The 22058-nt window shown below is 44.1% G+C and overlaps 1 protein-coding gene across 3 annotated transcripts in view; it reads left to right on the top strand.

Annotated features, from left to right (window-relative positions):
• Positions 1-19482: 19482 nt before the first annotated feature.
• The window catches only part of LOC124234466 (liver carboxylesterase-like), a 31660-nt gene continuing 29084 nt past the window's right edge, over positions 19483-22058 (top strand). For 2 of the 3 annotated variants that reach the window (XM_046651811.1, XM_046651809.1), the window contains exon 1: positions 19485-19609. In XM_046651811.1, the coding sequence (XP_046507767.1) occupies positions 19558-19609 (52 nt within the window). In that variant the 5' untranslated portion in view covers positions 19485-19557. Of the gene's footprint in view, positions 19610-22058 lie in introns of all 3 variants that reach the window. The other variant, XM_046651810.1, reaches the window with a different exon arrangement.

The raw sequence follows: 22058 nt of genomic DNA, 5'->3' as shown, positions 1-22058 counted from the left end.
TTTAAACTTTACACGTCTCTTCTGAGTATGCTCTCCATACTTGACATGCACATGGCTTTATAGATTCGCAAGGTGGGAGCTTTTAACACCCATATTCTCCAAAACATCTCACTCACCAGCCTTCCCTTCAAAGCTTTTCTGTGTGTCTATCGTTTGCCCCAACTAGTATTGGGGCATATGCCAGCAGCAAATAGATTTGTCTTTAAATATTTTTGACAAAGGCCCTCTGGTTATTCACCTCTCCATGTTGGGAAATTTCTGAGTATGGCTCAATAACAGCAAGTCTTTTGAACTGTTCCTTCAGGAGACACTGGCCTGCCATGGAGATGGGGATGGGGTAGAGAGGCAAAGTAGGTTAAAATGCCACAAACTCTCCTACCATGATTCAAACACCTTTTTCTAGGTTCAGTGTTTGCCTGCTCTGTAAAGCCTTGATTCATTTCTAGAGTCCCTATGAGTTGATTCTTGACAGCTTTTTACCAATATACTCACTGCTTTTGTGGGGTGATGGGCCCTTAGAATTCCCCATAGCATCATTTTCTCTGAGTCCACCCTGCATCTCCTGAAGAACATCCTTTAGTCTTTCTTGCAGTATGGCACTATCCATAGCATATTCTGTCAGCATTTTTTCCCCTGAATGTGTCTTTATTTCTTCTTCCTTCTTGAGGGATATTTTCCATGGATAAAAAGTTTTGGACAGAGAGTACTTTTTCTTTAATCATTCTATTATCATCTAACTTCCATTGTTTCTAACAAAACTAGTTGTCATTCTCATTTTTTCCTCTAAAATCCAATGTATGTTTTATCCTGTGGCTGCTGGTTAGATTTTTTAACTTGAGTTTTCAATGATTGATTATGATGTGCTAAGGTGTAACATCTTTCCTTGTGTTTATCCATTTGGGATTTGTGGAGATTCTTAGATATGTAGGTTGATGTCTTTCATCAGTTTTTAACCAACATCCCTCAAATAGTTCTGCTGCTTGCTTCTCCTTCTACTCTCCTCTGGTCTTCAATCATGCATGTGTCAGGCCATTTCATATTGTACTTCATGTTATTGATGCTCTTTTTATTCCTTTTTTTTTCCACTTTGTGCTCAGTTTGGATACTTACCATTACCCTGTCCTTAATTCCACTATGTTTTTTCCTTCAGATTTCTTCAATTTTCTGTGGATCCCACTCAAATAATTCTTTATTTCATATACTGTATATTTCAGCTCTAGGATTTTCCCTTCATTTCTTGTAGCATTGCCATTTCTCTACTTAAATTCTAAATCTTTTCACTCATTTTGTCCAATTTCCCCTCTGACTTCTTTAATGTCTTTATGATAGTCATTTACCTTCCATGCATTTATTTCCTTCTCAGCTTGATGGAATACATAGAGGAGGCCCAGCATTCCCAGGTGCTTACAGGATCCTCCACAGACTCAGGTTGTGCACTACCAGAGGCACCCAAATAAATTTCCTTTTAGTGAGTGTGACACTGATCCATTCCTGGCTGGAAGGTCACTAGGACTTGATTCTGAGATCCAACTGAGAAGTTCTGTCTGTAAGGTGTTTCCATTTTTTTCCATTTCAAGACTAACCCACCAAAATCCAGTTCAGGTTCCTTATAGTCCTAATAAGTGACAGATTTAAATATTTTCCTGAGTTTTGGTCATTCCAGGCCACCTTTGTGTAAAATCCCCCTTTAGCTATAAAATTGGAGGAGAAGCACATTTATAATTTTATATTTAATATTTTTTAAAGTCCTGCTCTTTCAGGGTCTACATTGGTCATTGAGGGTGAAGATAAATCCAAAATGTCCCTGCCCTCATGCAGTCCAAACCCTGGTGGGAGAAAAAGATCTGAGCCAATATTAAGATTGGGAAACCTCTGAACTGAAAGGCGACTGGGTTCCTTGGAAGAAGGGCTGTGCAACATTATGGCAAGGACCTATGGCTGTTTTCTTGGGTGATTGTGCATGGAGCAAACATTTCCAGGACTACTGGAGACAGAGTTTGAATTGACATCAATATCTGGAGACCCAATGTGTCATCATGACACCCTTGTTAGAGTGGGGGCCTGAACAGACCAGGTAATAAATGGAGTCCCTGCTAAAGTCCAGCTCATGGTGTCTCCACTGGCTCAATGGACCCCACCCAGTGGTCATTTCTTCAGTGATCACATTCATAATTTGGGATCGATGTACTTGGCAATTAGAGCAATCTCCAATATATTGTCTCTGGTCTATGAGTAAGAGCTATTACAGTACGGAAGGTCAAGCGGAATATGTGAAGCTTCCAGAATCCAGGAGGCACCACCCCATGGCCAATATAGTAAATAAGAACAGAATATTGTATCCTCAGGCAAGGGTATGGCAGAGATTAGTCTACCATTGAGGACATAAAGGATGTAGAGTCCTAATCATTCCTTATCTGGGCCCTGACTGCAGGGCCTGACTCCTTTGTAGCTCTCTCACTCTTATGGTTAAATCCTGGGTCCAAGTCTCAGCATGGGCTAACAATGTTCTAGGAGATAAGGTTGTCTTTAAAAGCTGCCTGGAGGCCTTCTAATTTTCCTGGCATTCTCTGTGATGAGAGCTGATTGAACTGAGCCTGTCACTTTCTCCCAGGTTTCTGAGGTAGCTAACAAATCCAGCCAACACCACAATCCTCACAATTACCTTGCCTCTATGCCTTAGAGGTGCTGAGTTGACAGATACCTCAGTGCTGCCCCTTCAGCAGGACCACATCCCAACCCACCACGGAGAGTTGCAGAGACATGATGCTGTCTGACTAGTGAGTGATCCAGTTACAGAATCCCACGGAAGGTCTGCTTTCTAGATCTCCTTGTAGGACCAATGGACTTTGTTTGATTCCTGGGATCAGAGTCTGATGTAGGGAGAGGAGAGGGAAAGGATAAGGTAAGGGTGCACTACTGAGGCTGCTGCTGTGAGCAGTGAGAGCCCAGTTTCTCTAGGACCTCTTGCCTCCCAAGCAGCATCCAGAATGCCTCCAGAGGTGGAGCATGCATCTCCCAATCTCCTGACCCTTTGTTGAGGGTCCTCCTGGGCACTTGAGCTGTCCTGTAATTGCAGTTTCCCTTGAGCAAAGACAGAGGCGACATTTGTGATGGAGGAGAAGGCCCTAAATCCACAAAATGTAGAGTCATGGTTTCCAGGGGAGTTAGGGAGTGGCAAATGGGGAGTGCTCAACCTTGTTAAGTCATCAAGAAAATGTGAAATAAACCCCACGTGAGGCAATGATTTCCGCCTACTAGAATGGCAGTTAAAAGCACAAACTATACCAAGAGTATTGCCAATGATGTGGAATGTTCAGAACTATCATGAAATTCTGTGGGGAGTGTAGAATGGTACAACCACTCTGGAAAGCTGTCAATTTCTTGTAAATTAAATGTGTGTCTACCCTATTACTCAACCATTCCACTCTTACATATTCAAGGAAGAGGAGTGAGAGCATTTGTCCATACAAAAGACTTGCATACGGACATCCTTAAGAGCTTTCATCATAATAGCCTCTGACTAGAAAGAACCCAAATTCCTATCACCAGATGAATGGATAAATAATTGTGGTATATTCATGCACTACTTGGAGATGAAAAGGTATCAACTATTGATACGCATGACATGGATGAATCTCAGAATCATTAGGCAAAAGGAGCCAGACACAAAAGACTATATACTGTGTTATTCTATTTGTGCAGAGTTCAAGAACAGGCAAAATTCATCTATGGTGATAGGGATAAAAACATTGATTATCTCTTGGTAGAGGGGCGAGAAGGAGAACAAGAGTATTTTCTAGGGTGATGGAAATGTTCTATATTCCCGCTGACCACAAAGCCCCTCATTCTCCCCAATACTATGCGAGAGCCCAGGGACACTGATGAGTTGGCATTTAATCTGTGGTTCACAGAGACAATCTTTGCCTGGAAAATGCCACCCACTACCATTTTCGAAAACCATGAGGAAAATGAGCTGCCAGTATCTGCTTAATGACTGTTTCTTTTTGAACTAAAGCCTATCAGGTGGGCACTTATGACTCAAATTTTTTAAAGAATTAGAACCAATTTCTTCCTTCTCTCTGAGTACTGTTCTCACCCTCCCTGCACTTTCCAGAACTCCCGTGAGAATACCACCCAGAGCTTTAAAAGGCAAGGACCACGGTTTTCATAATTCCAGCCCAAAGTGGCCTGGATCCAGGTGGTCTAATGTAAATGTTTGTGAAATGTTACTAGTGAGGTTAGCCCATTTATTCCTGAGTTTTGGACCTATTCTTTGTCTAAAATAATAAGCCAATTAGATGAGGTTAGCAATAGAAAAAATTATAGGAACTGCACACAGGAGATATCACTAAAATCTTTAGTTTAAAAGAATGCACAAAATAGGCTCTTAACCAGTTCATCCTGCCCTCTCAACGATGAGGACAGAGCTTCTCCCATAGAGTGTCTTGGTGCCCTGTGGTTCACTCAGGATTTCATGTATTCATTCTCGTCTTCTAGTACAGACAATAAAAGAACTACCTCCTGGGTGGGCATAAGAAGTAAATGAAACAGTTCTCATAAGGCACATAGTGAGTGCTTAATAAATGTTCCTATTATTATCATTCAGCAACCATCACTGAGCCCATACTCGGTGATGGGCACATGGACTGTCCAGCTGGAAAAAATGAACAATATATGTATCAAAGTGTTAAATTCCGGGATGTCTAAAGAGCTCCTAAAATCACTGAGAAAAGAACAAGCCAATCAAAAACTGGGTAACAGATATAAACATATAGTTTATGGAAAAAGAAACATGATTGGCTTCTAAACATGAAAATCCACTCAACCTCACTCATCACAAGAGGGTTGCTTGACTGAGGAATCCTTTTTCGCTGATCAAAGCTGAAGAACAATACATATTATGTAATGTATTTGAGCAGGTGTGGGGAAGTAAGCAACCTCATATATTAAGAAAAACTCTGTCAAAATTTAAAGCGCCTATAGTCTTTAGCTTAGCAATTCACCTTCCAGGATTTCTTTGTGCAATTATACTTCTGTTTGTGAAAAAATATCCTTAAACACTAAAGCATTACTTTTACCACCAAAAGATTGGAAACAAGGTCAAGAGCCATCAACAGGGTCATGGATACATGAATTATGTATTTATATATAATTATATATTTATATATGTAACATACATATGATTACAATAAGTGTCAACAAATAGATGCTTTACAGGCAACAATGTGGGACTATCTCCCAGATACAGTTTTAGTAAAAAAAGATGCAGAATATGTGTCCATATTACACTGAGTGTGTAAAAAGCTTTCTGCTTAAACCCTTGCACATGTGTGACCTGCCCTGAGAGGGCGCTCAAGAAGCGGGTAACAATGGTTTCCTCTGAGTTTGGCAACTGGGTGTCTGGAGGGAAGAGGCTGGAGGGAATTTTGGATTTTGCACTTTGAGCAAGTATTTCTTTTTCAAATAAAGCACTACACTAATTAATTAATTGTTTGAGAAAAAGAGAGGTGATCTCTATCTCCAAGGCACTTGCAGCCTCATGAGAATGGCTGGAAGAGCAATGGGGGGACAGGGAAGACATGTGTCCAGCCTCTGCCATTTGGAAGCCAGGACTCCTTGGGCAAGTCACGGCTGCTCTGAGCCTCAGTATCTGCATGGACAAAATGAACACAGTGACTCGGTAGGCTGGGAGGATCCAAAGGGAGGAGAGTTTGCAAGTGATTCATCACGTGTGGGGCACCTCAGGGTCTGGGAATCATGGTGAGAGCCGGATTTTGTGATTGTCTGCTTCAGAAGGAGCCACAGAGGAGGAGAGATTGCTGAGCAGGAAGATGATGCGATACTGGGCTAACTTTGCTCGCACTGGGTAAGAAGACCTCCTGGCTTCGCCCACAAGCAGGTGTCTGGGGATGAAAACCTCATCCCTTTTCTGCTCTCCCTTCCAGGGATCCTAACAGGGAAGGCCTGCCTCTGTGGCCAGTCTACAATAAGACCGAGTGGTACCTGCAGCTGGACTTGAATGTGAGCCTGGGTCAGAGTCTGAAGGAGCTGGAGGTGGAGCTTTGGACAAAACCTCTCCACTTGACAATGTCCACTTCCGGGGCGCTCCCCAGTCCTCTCTCCTTAGTCTTCCTTTCTCTGCTCCTGCCTTCCTTTTTCTCTTTCGCTCCTTGAGAAGTTACCTCCCTGTGATTTCCATTTTCCTTCTCCTTCTGCAATTTCTCCTGCAATCGTTATCTTCACTCTGAGTTTAGTTACTTTGTGGAATCAGTTGCATTTGCTGATGTTTTATGGACTGGAGATGATTCTTAGGGAATTCTTTTCAACACTGAAAAATGCAGTTTGCCTGGAAGGCTACCAGATTTCTTCAGTAAATCTGCAGGTTGCCTGGCCTATTAGTGGGCATAATCACGATCTTGTTACTCATATGAAATAAATCAGAATGTGAAATATGCACAGAGAATAGAATGTAATTATGTACTGAAAACTCTCCCCCCACCTCTAGCACCCAAGATGAACTGGATTTTCTATCAGAGAAGCTGTCTGTGTGTGTTACTGAAACATGAGTCCCCCAACCCCAATCCAGGTGGGTTTCAGCCACAAGCCAAGCACAGATGTCCTGAACATCACTGGCTTGAGCTGGGCTCTTCTCTGGCTCAGGAGTTATGTGGGGGAGGGAGGCATGCTGGAGAGCCTCCTGCTCAGCAATAGAAGTCAGATGTCTCCAAGGTCAGGAACCCAGAAGTCGAATGCCAGGCAGCAAGGTCAGTTCAGGGACACCGAGGAGAAAAGATGTTTCCCTGATGGGGTCGATGTTAATCCGTCATTCAATAAATCTACATTGGGCATCTGATGGTTCCAGATATGTCCTCACCGGGAATACAATGACGGGTAAAGAAATGCTCTCCACCAAGTGATGAGCAAACAGACAGTAAGGGAACATTCAGACAAGCGAATGTCTTATGATGTAAGTTTGGTAAGTTCACTCAGGAAAAGTAAGGTGTTTTAAGAAAGAGTAACAGGGGAACCTAATTTAGATTGAAGTCTTAGGAGATTCTCTCTGGAAAGATAACATTGATATTAAGAAAGGAGGAACTAAGGTTATCCAGATGACATGTAGGGAGAATGTTGCAAGTACATTCAAATGATGCAGTTTTACTTTTTATATCCGTACCATCCCTACTATAGCCATATAATCCATGTTATATCCATGTAATCCATATTAGAATCACATAAGCCCTAGTATATCCATATCATCCAATTATATCCATATAATCACTGGTATATCCATATCATCCATATTGTGTCCACATAATGTACCAGGGTAATTAGTTTTCCTTTGTGATTGCCCCAGGATTACACATGAGGACCACAGAGGAGGAGGGTTTCTGGGATGTCAGTAATTTAGAGTCATCTGGACCAGAGATCGCCAATCATAGCCTGAATCTGGCCCCCAGGAGTGTTTTGTTTAGCCCACACAATGTCAAAAATGTTTTGGAATTAGTTTCCAGCTAAATTTAAGTTAAGGAAATTTCACATTAACAACCATATTTCCAGCTTCTCCAGAAAAGAAGAAGATCTGGCCACACAGGAGCTCCATTCCCACATGGTAACCAGGGAATCTGAGAGCCCATATTGCCCCTTTGTGCAATTAGAAGGTATCCTTTCCTCAAAACCCTCCACAGACATCTTCCAGGAAACCATCATTGATAAACATCTACATCTGTGGTGTCAATGACACCTCCTCTGAAGTAGTGTCCTTGTGCAGTGCAAGACTTGTAGACCGATTCTCAGTGACGCTGATGGAACAATCTGCAGGAGCTGAGTAGTGGTTGCCCCTTTATAAAGGCATGAGCTCTCAACTTTCCAGAGTGCTCACTAATCCCTTTTGTCTTGTGCCTGGCCTATTTCACTCACTGATGTTACCTGGCCTCTGAAGGTGTTTGGGATTGGACCCCTGGCTTCTCATTTTACAGTAATCTGTGGAATGGTGAAGGGAGTCATCCAGCATCACTCAGTGAGTTAGCAACAAGTCCAAACCAGGCCTTGAGACTCTTGTTTCTCCAGAGCAGGACTCTTCCTGCCGCGCTGCCTGCCTCCCTCAGCAGATGCTCCAAAGCTGTTGATTGTCTCTGGCTTAGGTGGCTGTGGGAGGGGTTGATCAGGGATGCTTGGGGCACTGTAGGGCTTTAGGAAGAGAGACCAGACCAAGTGCAGGCAAGCTGGGAATTCAGTTTCCTCTGCAGCTGCAGAAGGCTAAGGTCTCTGTTGATATTTGGCAAAACTAACAGCTTCAAAACAACACATAACTCATTTAAAAAAATATTATCATGTTAAATTGCATTGTATATATTGTTTATATACTGCTTGTAGTCACATCGTCCTCAAATATGGCTGTAATTTTGGTAGAGGTCTTCCAAGAGGGAGCATATTTCTAACTCATCCAGATACAGGGCCCACTTCCCTCCTTATTCCTGTCCACATGGAATGAGATGTTTTACTGAGTTGAAGTTGAGATATAAATGCCACTTAGCATCCTGCCCTTTTTTCACTGAATCAGGGTTTTCTATAGAGTGTATTTAGAAGACTCCTTTGGAGGGCTTTTCCTAAATTCCAATGCCCAGGCCACTTTCCTGTGCAACCAAAGTAGAATCCTCCTGGATGGGACGTGGAAATCTTTGATTTCAGACTTTAAGTGTTCTGTGCACACACATGGTTAAGAACTGCTGAGTATTCACAGCATGTCATATGCATTTTCCACAAGGCTAGAGATCTTCCCGAAGATCAGCTTTCACATCTGCCTGATGAGGATCCATCACAATCTCTTTAGCCACCAGCCGCTCCTGGACTTTCATGGGCATAATTTGATGAGAAAGTTTGGGAATGAGTATTTCTACTTTTAAAACAATTTCTGGCATCTGGATTAGCAGGAGGAGATGGCCCGGTCAAAGTCCATGCCTTTTTAGATTCTCTCCTGTGTTCTACACATTCGCTTCTCTAAAGGGCCCCATCACTTCAGCCTCCTCAGCAGCACAGGTGCATGTATTTCAGTCACCTCTGCTTTTCCATCGCTGTAAAACCTAAAATATTTAATTTTCTATCATAAAGTAAACAATTTACTTTTGAACAGAAAATCCTTTCTTCTTTTCTTTTCAAACAATCTTGGGCCTGAATCACTAAATCAAACAAAAACAAAACTTTGGAGATACCCAAAATCAGTCTTTGCCTGTGAATGTCCTAATGTCCAGCAGAGGGCAGCATTACAAATGGAAAAAAAACCTCCGTCTGAGGCTCCTAGGGTGCTAAAGATGTGAAACTGTAGAACTAGGAAGGAAAAGAAAACCATACAAAAGAGTTAAATTACAAACAGTACCATTCATCATTGTCCCTTTTCCCTGTAACATCTGGAAAGGGGAAACGTACAATCCATTACCTGAAATTCTGACTGAAATGACTAAACTCACAGGCAGAACAGAGGTTGGGCCAGCAGTCTTTTTCTTTCCTAATTTGCCTGCCCCACCCCGAGGCCAAATTCTCCTCCCTCTCAGCCTGTAGCCCTGGCTGCAAGTCAGGGGCTTCCCCTGGGCAGAGGTGGGGAGAGAGGGAGGCGGGCTGAGGCCCTGCACCTGGGAAGCTGCCCTGCCTGGCGCAGCCCCAGGTAACACATCTACAGGGTGAGCCTCCCTTCCCCCAGCTCAGACAGACCCACTGGGTCATGGCCCTTGTGCTCTGCTGGAAGTTTGTGTTAAGGGTGTGCCTCATGTTAGTCCCAGGGAAGGGGGGGTGGGGAGAGAACCTAACTTGGCACTTTCCTGGCCCGTAAAAGGGAATGCGTTGGCAAAGAGGTTACTGTCTGTCTGGATGAACTAGAACTCAAGATGCGGCATAAAGAATGGATAGGAGGATAAAGGCCAGGAGAGGTGTGGTGGCAGCATGACCATGAATATTCAGTGGTGGGGAGAGGCCCAGCCCAGTTGGCATCGTGGTTGGTATTGGCAAGGTTTCTGGAGACACCCTGGAGGCCTAGAGGAGCAGCTTTTAAACCTTGACCTGTAGGAAACAGATTTCTTCCTTTACAGGGGGATAATTGATAAAAGATGAATTTAGCTATCAATCTATATATCTGCCGGTCCATCCATCCATCCATCCATCATCCACCAACCACTTGTCCACTGGCCATTAATGTATCTATCAACTATCTGTCTATAGCTATCTATCTACCTATCTACCTATCTATATACCTATCTATCTATCGATCTATCTATGTATCCATCTATCTACCTGTCTGTCTATCTATCTATCCATTCATCTATCTATCATCTACCTGTCTGAACCTCTTTATATGACTACCCTTGAGTCTCTATTGACCTCCTAGACTTTTCATATGCGCGAGTCAACGTACTCAATATATGCTTTAGGTAAGATTAAATATGATGTACGTATCACATGTTATAAAGTCCTGATTAAAATAATTGCACATTTGACTATTTGCTTTCTATTCTATTTCCATAAGTGATATAGTCCTTAGTAATTTTGCCTATATCAATCTTCTCTCTTCTATTAGGTAATAGGTTCTTAAGACATGGTACAAATTTTTGAGTTTTTAAAGTGAATATAATACACATACAAAAAAGTGTATATGTGTATATATTCTATAAATATACATATATAATATATATTGTCTTGATGAATGTCCCCTAACTGATCATACCTGTATAGCAGCATCCAGATCAAGACACAGACTATGATGAGCATTCCAGATTCCATCCTGAGCTCAGTTCCAGGCCATGCCCACCACCCCTCTTCCTGCCCCATCACCCACAATGGTAACCACGATCCTGACACCTAGCAGCATATTTCCGTTTTCTAGGTGTTGTACTTCATAGAAACAGAGTCATGTACTCTTTTGTGCAGCTTCTTTCTCTCAACATCGTGTTTATGACGCTCATCCATACAGTATGTGCTTGTAGTTTGTTCTTTATCATTGCTGCATAGTCATTATTTGTGTGAATGTGACATCATTTATCCATTCTACTGCTGTTGGGCACTTGGATAGTTTCCAGTTTCAGGTTTGTACGAATAGAGTTTCCTTGAATGTTCTAGAACATGTCTTTTAGTGACTATGTGCATGCATTTCTCTGGCAAATTTACTTACAAGTGGCTTTGCTGTATCACAGGGGTTGCATGTGTCAACTTTATAGTAGACACTCCAAAAAGTTTTCCAAGGTGGTTGTCTCACCTTGTCCTCCTCTCAGCATACTAAGAGATTTCCAGCTGTTCTCTATTGTCGTCAACATTTGGTATTTTCTGAAAGTCTCTACACTTTTATCCTTATTAATTACTGTACATTTCTTTGTTTAGTTTTACTATGTGCAACAATTGATTTACAAAATTGCATTTCTGAAAATAAGTTACTGAATGGGAAAAGGGGACCATTGACGGTCAGTTAGTAATACAAGGGCAGAAACAACCTTGTCCACCATCATGACCACTAGTTAGGTGGCCAGGCACTGGTTTCATCAAGGGTCACTGTCACTGCAGCCATTTTCTTGACCTTCAGGGAACTCGTTTTTGACACTCAGATCTCTGAACAGAAATCACTTATGTTGATTTTACCAAGGCCCTTCGGACGCTCTGCTGTAATCGGGTGATCAGATTCCCCAGATTCACTCCAGTTCCAGGCCTGGCAGAGGCAGAGCACCTGTGGGGACTGTGGCCTGGGGGTGGGTCTCAGAGGGGAGAGCTGCCCACGCCGTGTGCGTTGGTGAGGGATGCCTGCACCCCACTTCCACAGGTACCAGGTAGCTCTCAATCCAGAGAGTTTTCTGCTGCCTCTGCCTTGAATCCATGTGTGTGTGGGTTCCCTCCTCCCTGTGCCTTGACTGTTACTTTCCCTGCTCAGAAAGCGGTCGTCATTGCTCGTCCAGCTTCCAGCTTCCAAAATGCTTCCATTCTGTTTGTCCCTGTGAGCTTGTGCCTTTAAAGACTCTATTTTACTATCCTTTTAGATGAATTTGGGGAGAGAGTGAAAATAAATGCAAGTTCTGATCGTTCTTCTTTAATAGGAAATGGCCAACTGCTTTTTAAATGAACATTTAAAAACACGTTTACATGTGTTTCTACTTTTTGACAGCTGCATAACATCCCAGAGCAGGAATACTTAGTAAATTATTTAACCGTTTACTGTTGTCACTCACTAGGTTGTTTCATAGTTCTTACTACTGTCAGTATCACTGAGGTGAACCGTTTGATACACATACGTCAGAGTTATTCCTAGAGAGACCATCGCTGGGACAACGGTCATCGATAGAGTCAGTCTTCCGTATCCATGGATTCCACACCCACGGATTCGACTAACTGCGGATTGTGTACTATATTTATGATCCACAACAGTGGATACAGAGGGCCTACTAAAGGACGTGAGCATCCATGGATTTTGATATCCACAGCGAGTCCTGGAACCAATCCCTCATGGATATCCAGGGATGACTGTATTCGGATATGTTTTGCTAAATTGCCCCCCAAGCATACTTGCACTAATTTATCTCTCACACCAGCTGTATAAGTTCCTGTTTTTCCATATCTTTCCAATACTTGGCACAACCACTAAAATAATAAGGATACAAATCCTTGCCAATTTCATAGGGGCAATTTGAGTGTGTGGTTTTAATTTTCACGAGTTAATGTTCATGCTTATTAGTATATTGAAACGACATTTTGTATGCATGAGGTTGAAAGGCTCTTGGAACCTGGGTAACGGGATTGGGGGACAGTGGACTGACTCATTGTCCCACACACACTCTTGTGCCCAACACCAATGTGCTCCCGACCTGCTTGCATAGAAGGACGAGTAGGACAGAACAGACAATGGTTTGGGGGATCTCAGAGGGTTACAACTTCCCCATGGTTTCCATGACCTTCTAAAGTGAGAACTGAGAATAGCATCGATAGATCCTGTGATCCGGCAAACTTAGTGCAGTCCAGCACTTTGGAGACACTTATGTCATTATTCTTGCTGAGGCCTGTGGGAACCAAAAAGCCAAGCTTTCCCAGGCAGAGAGCTTAGCCATTTTTGGAAAGGAGAGCTCACCTTCCTCTCTGCCAGTGAGTGCCCAGGAGGTTCCTTTTCAGAGTTATCCTCTTGTCCTCTCCAATGGCTTGCGTGCTACTGACAGATTCTACTTTCAGAAATGTCCTTTTAGGGACTGGCGTCATGGCCGAGTGGTTAAGTTCTCGCACTCCACTGTGGCAGCCCGGGGTTTTGCTGGTTCGGATCCTGGGCGCGGACATAGCACCGCTCATCATGCCATGTTGGGGCATCGTCCCTCTTGCCACAACTAGAAGGACCCGCTACTAAGATATACAACTATATGCCGGGGGATTTGGGGAGATAAGGCAGGAAAATAAAGAAAAGAAATGCCCTTTTTATCTCGACATTCCCTTCATTAAAGCCTTTCAATGGCTCCCCATTGTCCGAGATGAAAGCCAGCTTTCCTTCATTTGGCACTCAAGCCCTCACTCCTCTACTCACCCATCCAACCCAAACGACCTCCCCAAGGAGCTCACAAACCCACCTTGCAGCACTGCTAATGTCCTGTCTTCTCTGTGCTTCCAGATCCTGCTCCCCTGTTAATGCCCAGTATAATCAGGAGAAGTAACAGAGAGTTTAGGGCGCTAATATTTATAAACTTTCTGGGTAAGAAAACGCACAAAACACCTGTCTAGTTAAGGTCACTGTATTCCCCAAATGTCTATAATAAAATATAACAGTAATTTGAGGTGACTGAGACCTTTCCAGAATATGATTCAATCTTAACGTTTCTGGGCCTAAATTTTAATATATCTTTCTAATTCACCCATTTACCTTTTTTATTCATAAAAACCTGCAGGAAACCTTTATAGTTAGGACTAGGAAGCAAGGACTGGATTTAAAATCAGGCTATTGGAATTTAAATCAAAGAAATGCAAAAGCTCAGCGTTCACCTGAGTGTAGTACACTTATTCCCAGAGTTAAACAAGATCATTTTAGATGGCATACAAAGAAACTTTAGTGCGTTTGTATAATGGCTACATATTTGTTTTGCTGTGTATTAGAAAAAAATCCCTAATATCAAATCCATCACTTATTATTTGTGGCAGGAATTGCCAGCTGTCCATTAAATTCTGTCCTACCTTCTTTGGTGCACACATGCCAGCCTTCCTTGCAATTAGATTGGTCATATGCCAAAGTTCTTTCCAGTGAAATGTAAGCAGAAATGAGGATTGCCAGATTCACGTCTGGTTCAAAATGCCTGCCCCTGACCATGTTCACTTCCTTATGCTCCTCCTCTCTCTAGCTGACTGGAATTGACACCCATGAAACTGTTAGAAACCATAAGTTAAAGATGCCAAAGCCATCATAGTCTAGGTCACAGGCTGGCAAACTATGGCCTATGAGCCAAATCTGGCCCACCTTCTGTTTGCCCAGGTATTGTCTATGCTGCTTTTGCTACTACAGCAGAATTGAGAAGTTGCCGCAGAGACCATCTGAACCCCAAGCCTAAGATATTTACCATCTGGCCCTTTACAGAATAAGTTTGCTGACCCCTGGTTAGATCCTTGAATGACCATGTGGAGGACAGCCACTTTGTTGACCTGAACAGCACGCCAGTTCTTTACCTAAGCAGGAAATAAGCTCCTGAAATTCTGGGCCCATTTGCTCCCATAGTTTACCCTACTCTCACAATACGTTCTTACTCAGCAGGAGCTAAACTAGGCAGCCCCATGTGATCGCCTGATGCAGATGACCTGACCGCCAGTTGCTAGTGCTGTGCAAGATGACCAGTTATGCCCATGGGGTAGTGCTCCCCTCTGGGACCCACTCTCAGGTCAAAACTTCCCACAGGTGCTCTCCCTCACTCAGTCCTAGGACCAGATTGACCTTTGGGAATCTGACCCCCTGCTCACAATACAGCATTGTAGGGCTTGAGATTGGGAACGAGATGTGAGTTCTCCCCAGTTATCTGAGTATCAAAAGGAAGAAGTTCCCTGAAGCTCAAGGAAATGGCTGCAATAAAATGACCCTCGAGTTAGCCAAGGCCTGGTCACCTGTCTAGTGGTCATGATGCTGGACTAGGTTGTTTCTGCCCTTATGTTAATAACTGTCTGTCAATGGTCCTCTTTTCCTATTGAGTAACTTATTTTTGGGTGTACACATTTGTAAATAGATTGAAGGTATTATTGCTGCTGTTTCCTTATACACATCTGATTTTTACCCTCATTTTAATTTCTAAAAATACAATGACACATTTTCCATGCTTACCTTTAATTCATGGTAAGTTGTAGAAGTCTTCCGTTTGTGGAAATGATGTAAAATTTCCTTTTTGAATGATTGTTTTCAATTAAAATGTATTAAACTGTTTAGGAAATGGAAAACTGCTAATAATAGTATAGATGGTATGTTGATATGACAAAAAATTATGATGTTATTATGAGAAGCAAAGAACATCAGAAATAACGTCAAAATAATGCACAAAAACAAAGTAACATCAAATAACGTCCAGAAACATGACATTATTATGAAAATAACTGAGGTTCCAGAAACACTGCTTGTGTCTAGGCTGCTTTGGAAAATGTGATGGGATGCTAGATTCACAGAATATTGATCCAGGTGGGATGGTGCATGAGAGGTCACCGCACCCATAGCCACCCCTGCCTCTCACCTCCTCATTTCCAGAAAGGATCCCTGAAAGTCACCCAGTGGGGTTCCCTGACCTCTGGTCGCCCAGTGCAGTGTTCTCTAACATGAAGGTTCTGCCTGATTAATCCCACGATTAATAGATAAGGTCAAGTGAAGGGCGCAGTAGAAGAGGTTCTCATACTAGTTCAGTGCTTCTTCTAGTGTGTGCTTCCCATATCTATTGAGTGAATTGATGGAGATGGAGAGGTTTGGGGGGCTAATGTGGATCCCCCACAGGTGTCTTCTCTCCTAAGACCTGCCCGACCACTTAGGAGTTAAGGCCAGTTTCTAGGATTTTACTCTTCATCTAATTCCACATGGGAAACCTCAGGGAGTTCCCCAAGGCAAAAACGATAATCCCAATCAACTGCCACTGAAACAAGAAGAGCTGTATTGCATACAGATGATGTGACCCAGAGAGATTACACACGTAAAGCAAAACTGAGGTCTTCACGAGGTTTCATGCACTCCAGCCTCTCCTATCACTTCTGCGGAGTCATCATGAGCCAGGAATGGCCTTCCAGGCTGTAGCTAGACATAGCAACTTCTGGGAGTGGCTCCCTCTGTTTGCAGGATTGGCAGGTGTCACAAGTGGGCATGTGATTGAACAGTGGGGTTGGGAAAATAATTCACCCCTGCCTTTTATATTGTGCTGAGTCAGCACCCTACAATCTTAGACTATGAGCCAGGGCTGTGTGCCCAGGTTGCAAAGGCCAGCTGAAGAGGGAAAAAGGTAGGATGGTTATGTTTTAACAGGTGTGTGTGTGTGTGTGTGTGTGTGTGTGTTATATGCTAAGTGATTAGAGACAGCCTTGGTGTCTACTTGTGAGAACCACCTAGATTGTCCCATGTGGATAGAGACAGGGGTGCTCTTCATTAGGTTGCTCTTTGTTACCTGTGTTTCTTTCCTGGATAAAAGGGAAGAACACAGCCTAGGTCAATCTTTATAGAAGCAATGAGCTCTGGGGACTGACTCTAATGCTGTCACAGAGTCCTCACCCCACCACAGGGCTTCCTCTCTGGCCTGCCACAGTGTCTAGGATTAGTATAAGTGAGCATCCCTTTTGGAATTTGTGTCTCCAGAAGCTTCATTCAGCTATAACCTACAGCCTTGGCCAAGAACCCGTGGGTTCCTTCTGGGGTTGTCATGTGCTTTATGCTGCTGGTTGCCCAGTTTTCCCTGATGTCAATATTGGTCTGGCCTGGACACAGGTAGGCTTGCCAATGACACTGAGAAAACAGTGTGAGGGTGGAGAAGGCACAGCTGCCTCTTTCCTGCGCCGGCCTGGAGACAGCCCTGCTTCACATCTGCCCCTTCCCCATTGGCAAGAACGGATCTCATGACTCCAGTTAATGTAGGGGGCCTGGGGCATGCGTTCCCGGATGGGCAGCATTTTCTCAGTGACAAGTCCACACTGGGAGAGGGAACCGTGAAGTGTGAGCCATCACAGCAAGCCCTCCACCACCTGGTCACCACCTCTCCCAGGAACCCCAGCACTCCTGGTTCCAAACAGCCTTCCAGGCAGCCTGAGGACCCAGGAAGACATGGCACTTTGAAGGGATAGAGGTGGCGGAGATCCTAGAAGAGAGAGATGACCTGAGTTCATCCACAGGGGAAACAATCATGTGCTTAGGGCATCAGAAAGTCGGTTTGTCAAAAAGTTTTGACACCACAGCTGCGTGGTTGAGAGTATGGCCCGTAATGTTATGCAGATTTATTCAATCCTCAGCTCTTACTCGTACTTTATGTGTGACTGTGGGCCAGTTCCTGACCACGTGAGCCCGAGGAGATAATAATATCAATTCACAGGGTTATTTTGAGAACTAAGTGAGATCCTGCAAACAAGACACTCAGCACAGTGTTTGCCACACACTCAAATGAATGTCTGAATGAATAAAAGTTTTCAAATGAGTATAAACACTCAAAATACTATAGCCAGGAAATGGCTATGGAAATACTAATTACATGAATAATCTTTCAGAATTTTTCCTATGCAAAAAAAGATATATATTTTTACTGAAGTGGAATATTATACATAACTAGATTTTTAAAAAATAATTATTTTATTGAAATACAATTCATGTACCATAAAATTCAGCATTGGTTTTAGTATATGCACAAAGTTGTGTAATCATCACCACTATCTAATCCCAGAACATGTCTATCACTCCAAAAAGAAACCTCATACCCTTTATCAGTCATTTACCTTCCCTCCTCCCCCCGCCCCTGGTAATGGCTAACCTCCTTTCTGTCCCTGTGGATTTGCTTATTCTGGACATTTCTTACACATAGAAGCATACAATATGTGGCCTTTTTTGTCTGGTTCCTTTCATTACCATAATGTTTCCAAAATTCAACCTTGTGATGAAGGAAAAGATTCTTGTTGTAAGAAGTATCCGTACTTCGTTTCTTTTTATGGCTGAATAATGTTGCATTCTTTGGATAGATCACATTTTGTCCGTCCATTCATCAGTTGATGGACATACGGGTTGTTTCCACTTTCCGTTATTAAGAATAATGCTGCTATTTGTGTACAAGTTTTTGTAGGAATGTGTTTTCATTTACCTTGGGTAATTACCTAGGAGTGAATGCTAGAAAATACGGTAACTTTACATTTAATCTTTTTGAGAAAGTGCCACACTGTTTCAAAAGAGCAGCCATAATTGTCTTATAGTCCTTTTTTCCCTTCACAATACATCATGGCTGTCTTTCCTTGCCAATAAATAGCTTTGGGCATCACTACTTTGAGTGAATGGATAGCGTTTCCTTAGCCAGCTGTACCAGAGTGTCTATAACTGGTTCCCTGTTGTGGGACATTTAATGATCCTATGAAACAGGCTTTGAGCATGTTCCTCGTCCCCCCAGCAGGTAAAGGACACTCTTCCAGGGGTACCCAGGGCACTTTTTATCCATTTTGGACCTTTCAGATTGCACAGCAATTCACCCCCCCACCCCACACACACACCCTATCTGTCTTATCTATACACAGGGAGCTTCTTGAGGAGATGGAACATGTCTGGAATTCATCCTTGTATTTATAACACCTAGCACAGTGTCAGGCATTTGGAGAATGAATAAGCAGAATAATGAACAAATAGAAGGATGGATGGATGGATGGATGGATGGATGAACAGATGAATAGAGCCAGGGACAGGGAGGGATGCAGTTTGTTGCCGTAAGAACAATCTGTCCAAAGATCCCTGCCTCTAGAGCTAGCGAGTTCCCTGAGCCTGGAGGTTTATGGCAGGAAGCTCAGTCACCTGGCAGGAACATTGTAAAGTTAATTGGGCATCAGAAGGGAGGCTGGATGCAATTTAAGATGCTTCCAAACTGAACAGCATAGAGCTCTATGAAATAGAAGCCCAGGGAAGCTAAGAGATTGGTCCTCAGTTCCCCATCTGAGCAACTGCAGGACTGGGAGTTGCTCTGAAACTTTTCAAGTTGTTCTGGGAGCCCAAACCAAACTCTCCCCTTGTCCAAAAGCATCTGTTGCTTGTGTCTGCCTTTGGGAAGCTTACAGTCCACTGAGCTTAAAGTCCAGGAAGGCAGAAACTCTTATGTAACAAGTTGTTTAACCAATCTATGGCTATCTGTAATCAGAGAGTTTACTCTGTGCCGTTTTGATGAAAGAGGGTACACTCTGGGAGGCGTTGCTTAGAGGTTCTGAAAAGGCCCTGACTGATCTTTGAAGGGGGAGAGTTTTCTGCCTGATTAGGCCATTGGCTGGGAGGGAGGGAATTGAGGGGCAGGGCAGGGAAGGGCTCTGGGGCTGACTGCATAGCCCCTTCCAGCAGCGCTGAGTCCTGCAGGCCCAGGAGCTGCTGTCCTTCCTTCCACGATGTGGCTCTTCGCTCTGGTCCTGGTCTCCTTGGCCACTTCTACAGTCTGGGGTGAGTCCGTCTGAAATACAGATGGGGGGCACATTGGAAATGCTGGTCCAGGGGTGAGGTGAGGGACACACATACAGGACAAAGGCGTGACAGCTCCGGTTCCACAGCTGCTGCCCTCCGGATGTGGGGCGCCCGGCCCAGACAGTCCCATCCAGGGGAGGATAAACACCCAACTTCAGCTGCCAATGCCGCACGCAGGAGGGTACCGGCTAACCTCATGCCTCCAGATGAGGACTTTGAAGAACTCAGTTTATTTCCCCTTGAGATTTGTCCAGATATGGCCAAATCATGGAGAGTGACTTAGCAGAAAATAAATCTCAACTCTGGGGAAGAAGAGTGCGGGTTGGAGACCCAGCTCAGCCCTTAACTAGCTGTTTATCCTTAGCTAAGTTACTTCACTTTTCTGTGCCTCACTTTCTCTCTCTAAAATGGGGATGAGGACAGTACCTACCTCACTGAGCTGTTGGGAGGATGAAATACATTGTTTCTAAAGAGCATATTTTCTGTTATGAGGAGAGAGAGTGCAAAATAAAGATTAATAACTGAAGTGGTGGTTTTGAAATATAGTGTATAGATAGAAATTTAAGGTATGGTAAGATCAACAGACAAGGAGCCGACTGCCATTGAAAAGAAGTTTTTTACACACAATTCCCAAGGTGAGGTGGAATGCCAGCACAAGGTGAAGCACCTGGAGGGTCAGGAGACAGAGGGAGGAGGAGGAATTGTGGGCAAGAGTTTTTGTCCTGCTTGCTGTGAGAAGGAAGGGGTGAGGCAGCATAAGCATGTTTAGGATTTGCAAACTAAACAAACTGCTCTGGGGCCAGGGGGCGGTCCACAGTTGTCAGGTAAGTGGCCCTGGAGTGGTTAGGGCAGGATGATAGAGGCCTGGAAGTCCCTCCAGTGTCAGCAAGGCCCCTGATATCAAAGCACCAAATACAGAGCATAAAGACATGGTTAATACAAGGGTGCAGCAAGGGTCCTCAGAATACATCTTGTGCCATTTGATAGATGGAGAAAAAGAGAATCAGACAGGGAAATGTACTTGTCCAAGGTCAACTGGAAAATCACACTCAGAATCTATGTGTTTCTCCTGAATCCAGGATCAGTGCTTTGTCCAGTAATGTCCTGACAGAGTAGGCGCCATCTGGATTTTACGTTCATTCTGGTGGAGTGACACCATGAGAGGCCTGGGAGTGAGTGTCAGGGCAGAGTAAGAGCTAAATTGGGAGGGATAATTCCTTTACCAATGGTCATCTCCTGGCAAGTCCATCTCAATTCGATCTTCAGAAAGTCTATAATGGCAGCATGCATTTCCTCAGCTTCCTCATTTGTAAATGGGATATATGAACACCTACCTAGCAAGGCACTTGTGAAGATTAATTTAGCTGACCTGGAATACAGATCCGGCACAAAGGAAGTGCTAGTACACAAATATTACCTATAACACACGTGGTAACTGCTGCTCTTAACACTATGGCTGATGCCTCTCACCCCATCGCCCACTTTGTCACCCTCGGCATCTGGTTCTGTCCACTTCATCTCTCCTGAAGGTTAGCACTGGATATTCTTCTTTAAGAGCAAGTCTGGGTTATTCTTTCTGCTGTGGCCACACACTTTGAGGGAGATGCTGCCCTTTTGTGTACACCTAAAGGAAAGCAGTTGGGAGGACGAGAGGCTAGACAACATTTCCTACGAGGAATGCTGGAACCATGTGAGGATGGACAAGAGACGGCCTGAGGGATGGGCAGGCTCAGGGGTCTGCAAGGCCGCTGCCACATGGGAGCTCAGGCCGGGCCACAGCAGGTAGAAGCAGGGCTGATGTGGAAGCTTCAGGGGAGGAACTTCAGCTCAGCGAGGAAGAGCTGTCTGCTCCACAAGAACGGAACAGACGGGGATCTGACCCCAGTCTCAGCCCCTCTGGAAGACCCTGCTCAGAGCTGCCAGAAGAATCCTCTTCAAGCTGATGGTGTCACTCTCCCGTACTCTAACAGTTCATTCCTGCTCATTTACCCACAACAAAGCCCAAAACATTAGCCTGGCATTTGAGGCCCTCCCACACATGACCTTTCTCACCCCAGGATTATTTTCCTCTCCCATAGACTCCGTCTGCCTCACATGGGCCATCACTCTTCCTCGGGCAGGCCTTGCCTTTTGCTGTCTCAGAGCCTCGCCTCGGCACATTCTCTATACCTTTATACCCCTCTCCCATCTCCAATTGCTCAGCCCTCCTCGACTGCTAGTCCCAGGCTCCAAGGTGACAGCCTCCATGATGACACCTATCAGAAGGCCTCACTCCATCTTCTAACTCCTGTAGGACCTTACTGGTACTTCTCTCAGGACGCTGACCACTTTCTCCCCAGCAGTAGGGTCGAGCGTGTATGTGGCTCATTCTCCCCACAAGGCTCAGAGCTTCTGAGAAGAGGGGCCGCCTCTTGTCCATCCTCCCATC

Source organism: Equus quagga, unplaced genomic scaffold (assembly GCF_021613505.1).
Source record: "Equus quagga isolate Etosha38 unplaced genomic scaffold, UCLA_HA_Equagga_1.0 76195_RagTag, whole genome shotgun sequence".
Classification (NCBI taxonomy): domain Eukaryota; kingdom Metazoa; phylum Chordata; class Mammalia; order Perissodactyla; family Equidae; genus Equus; species Equus quagga.
Note: the sequence above shows the minus strand (reverse complement) of the source record. Positions and strands in the feature narration are given on the sequence as shown.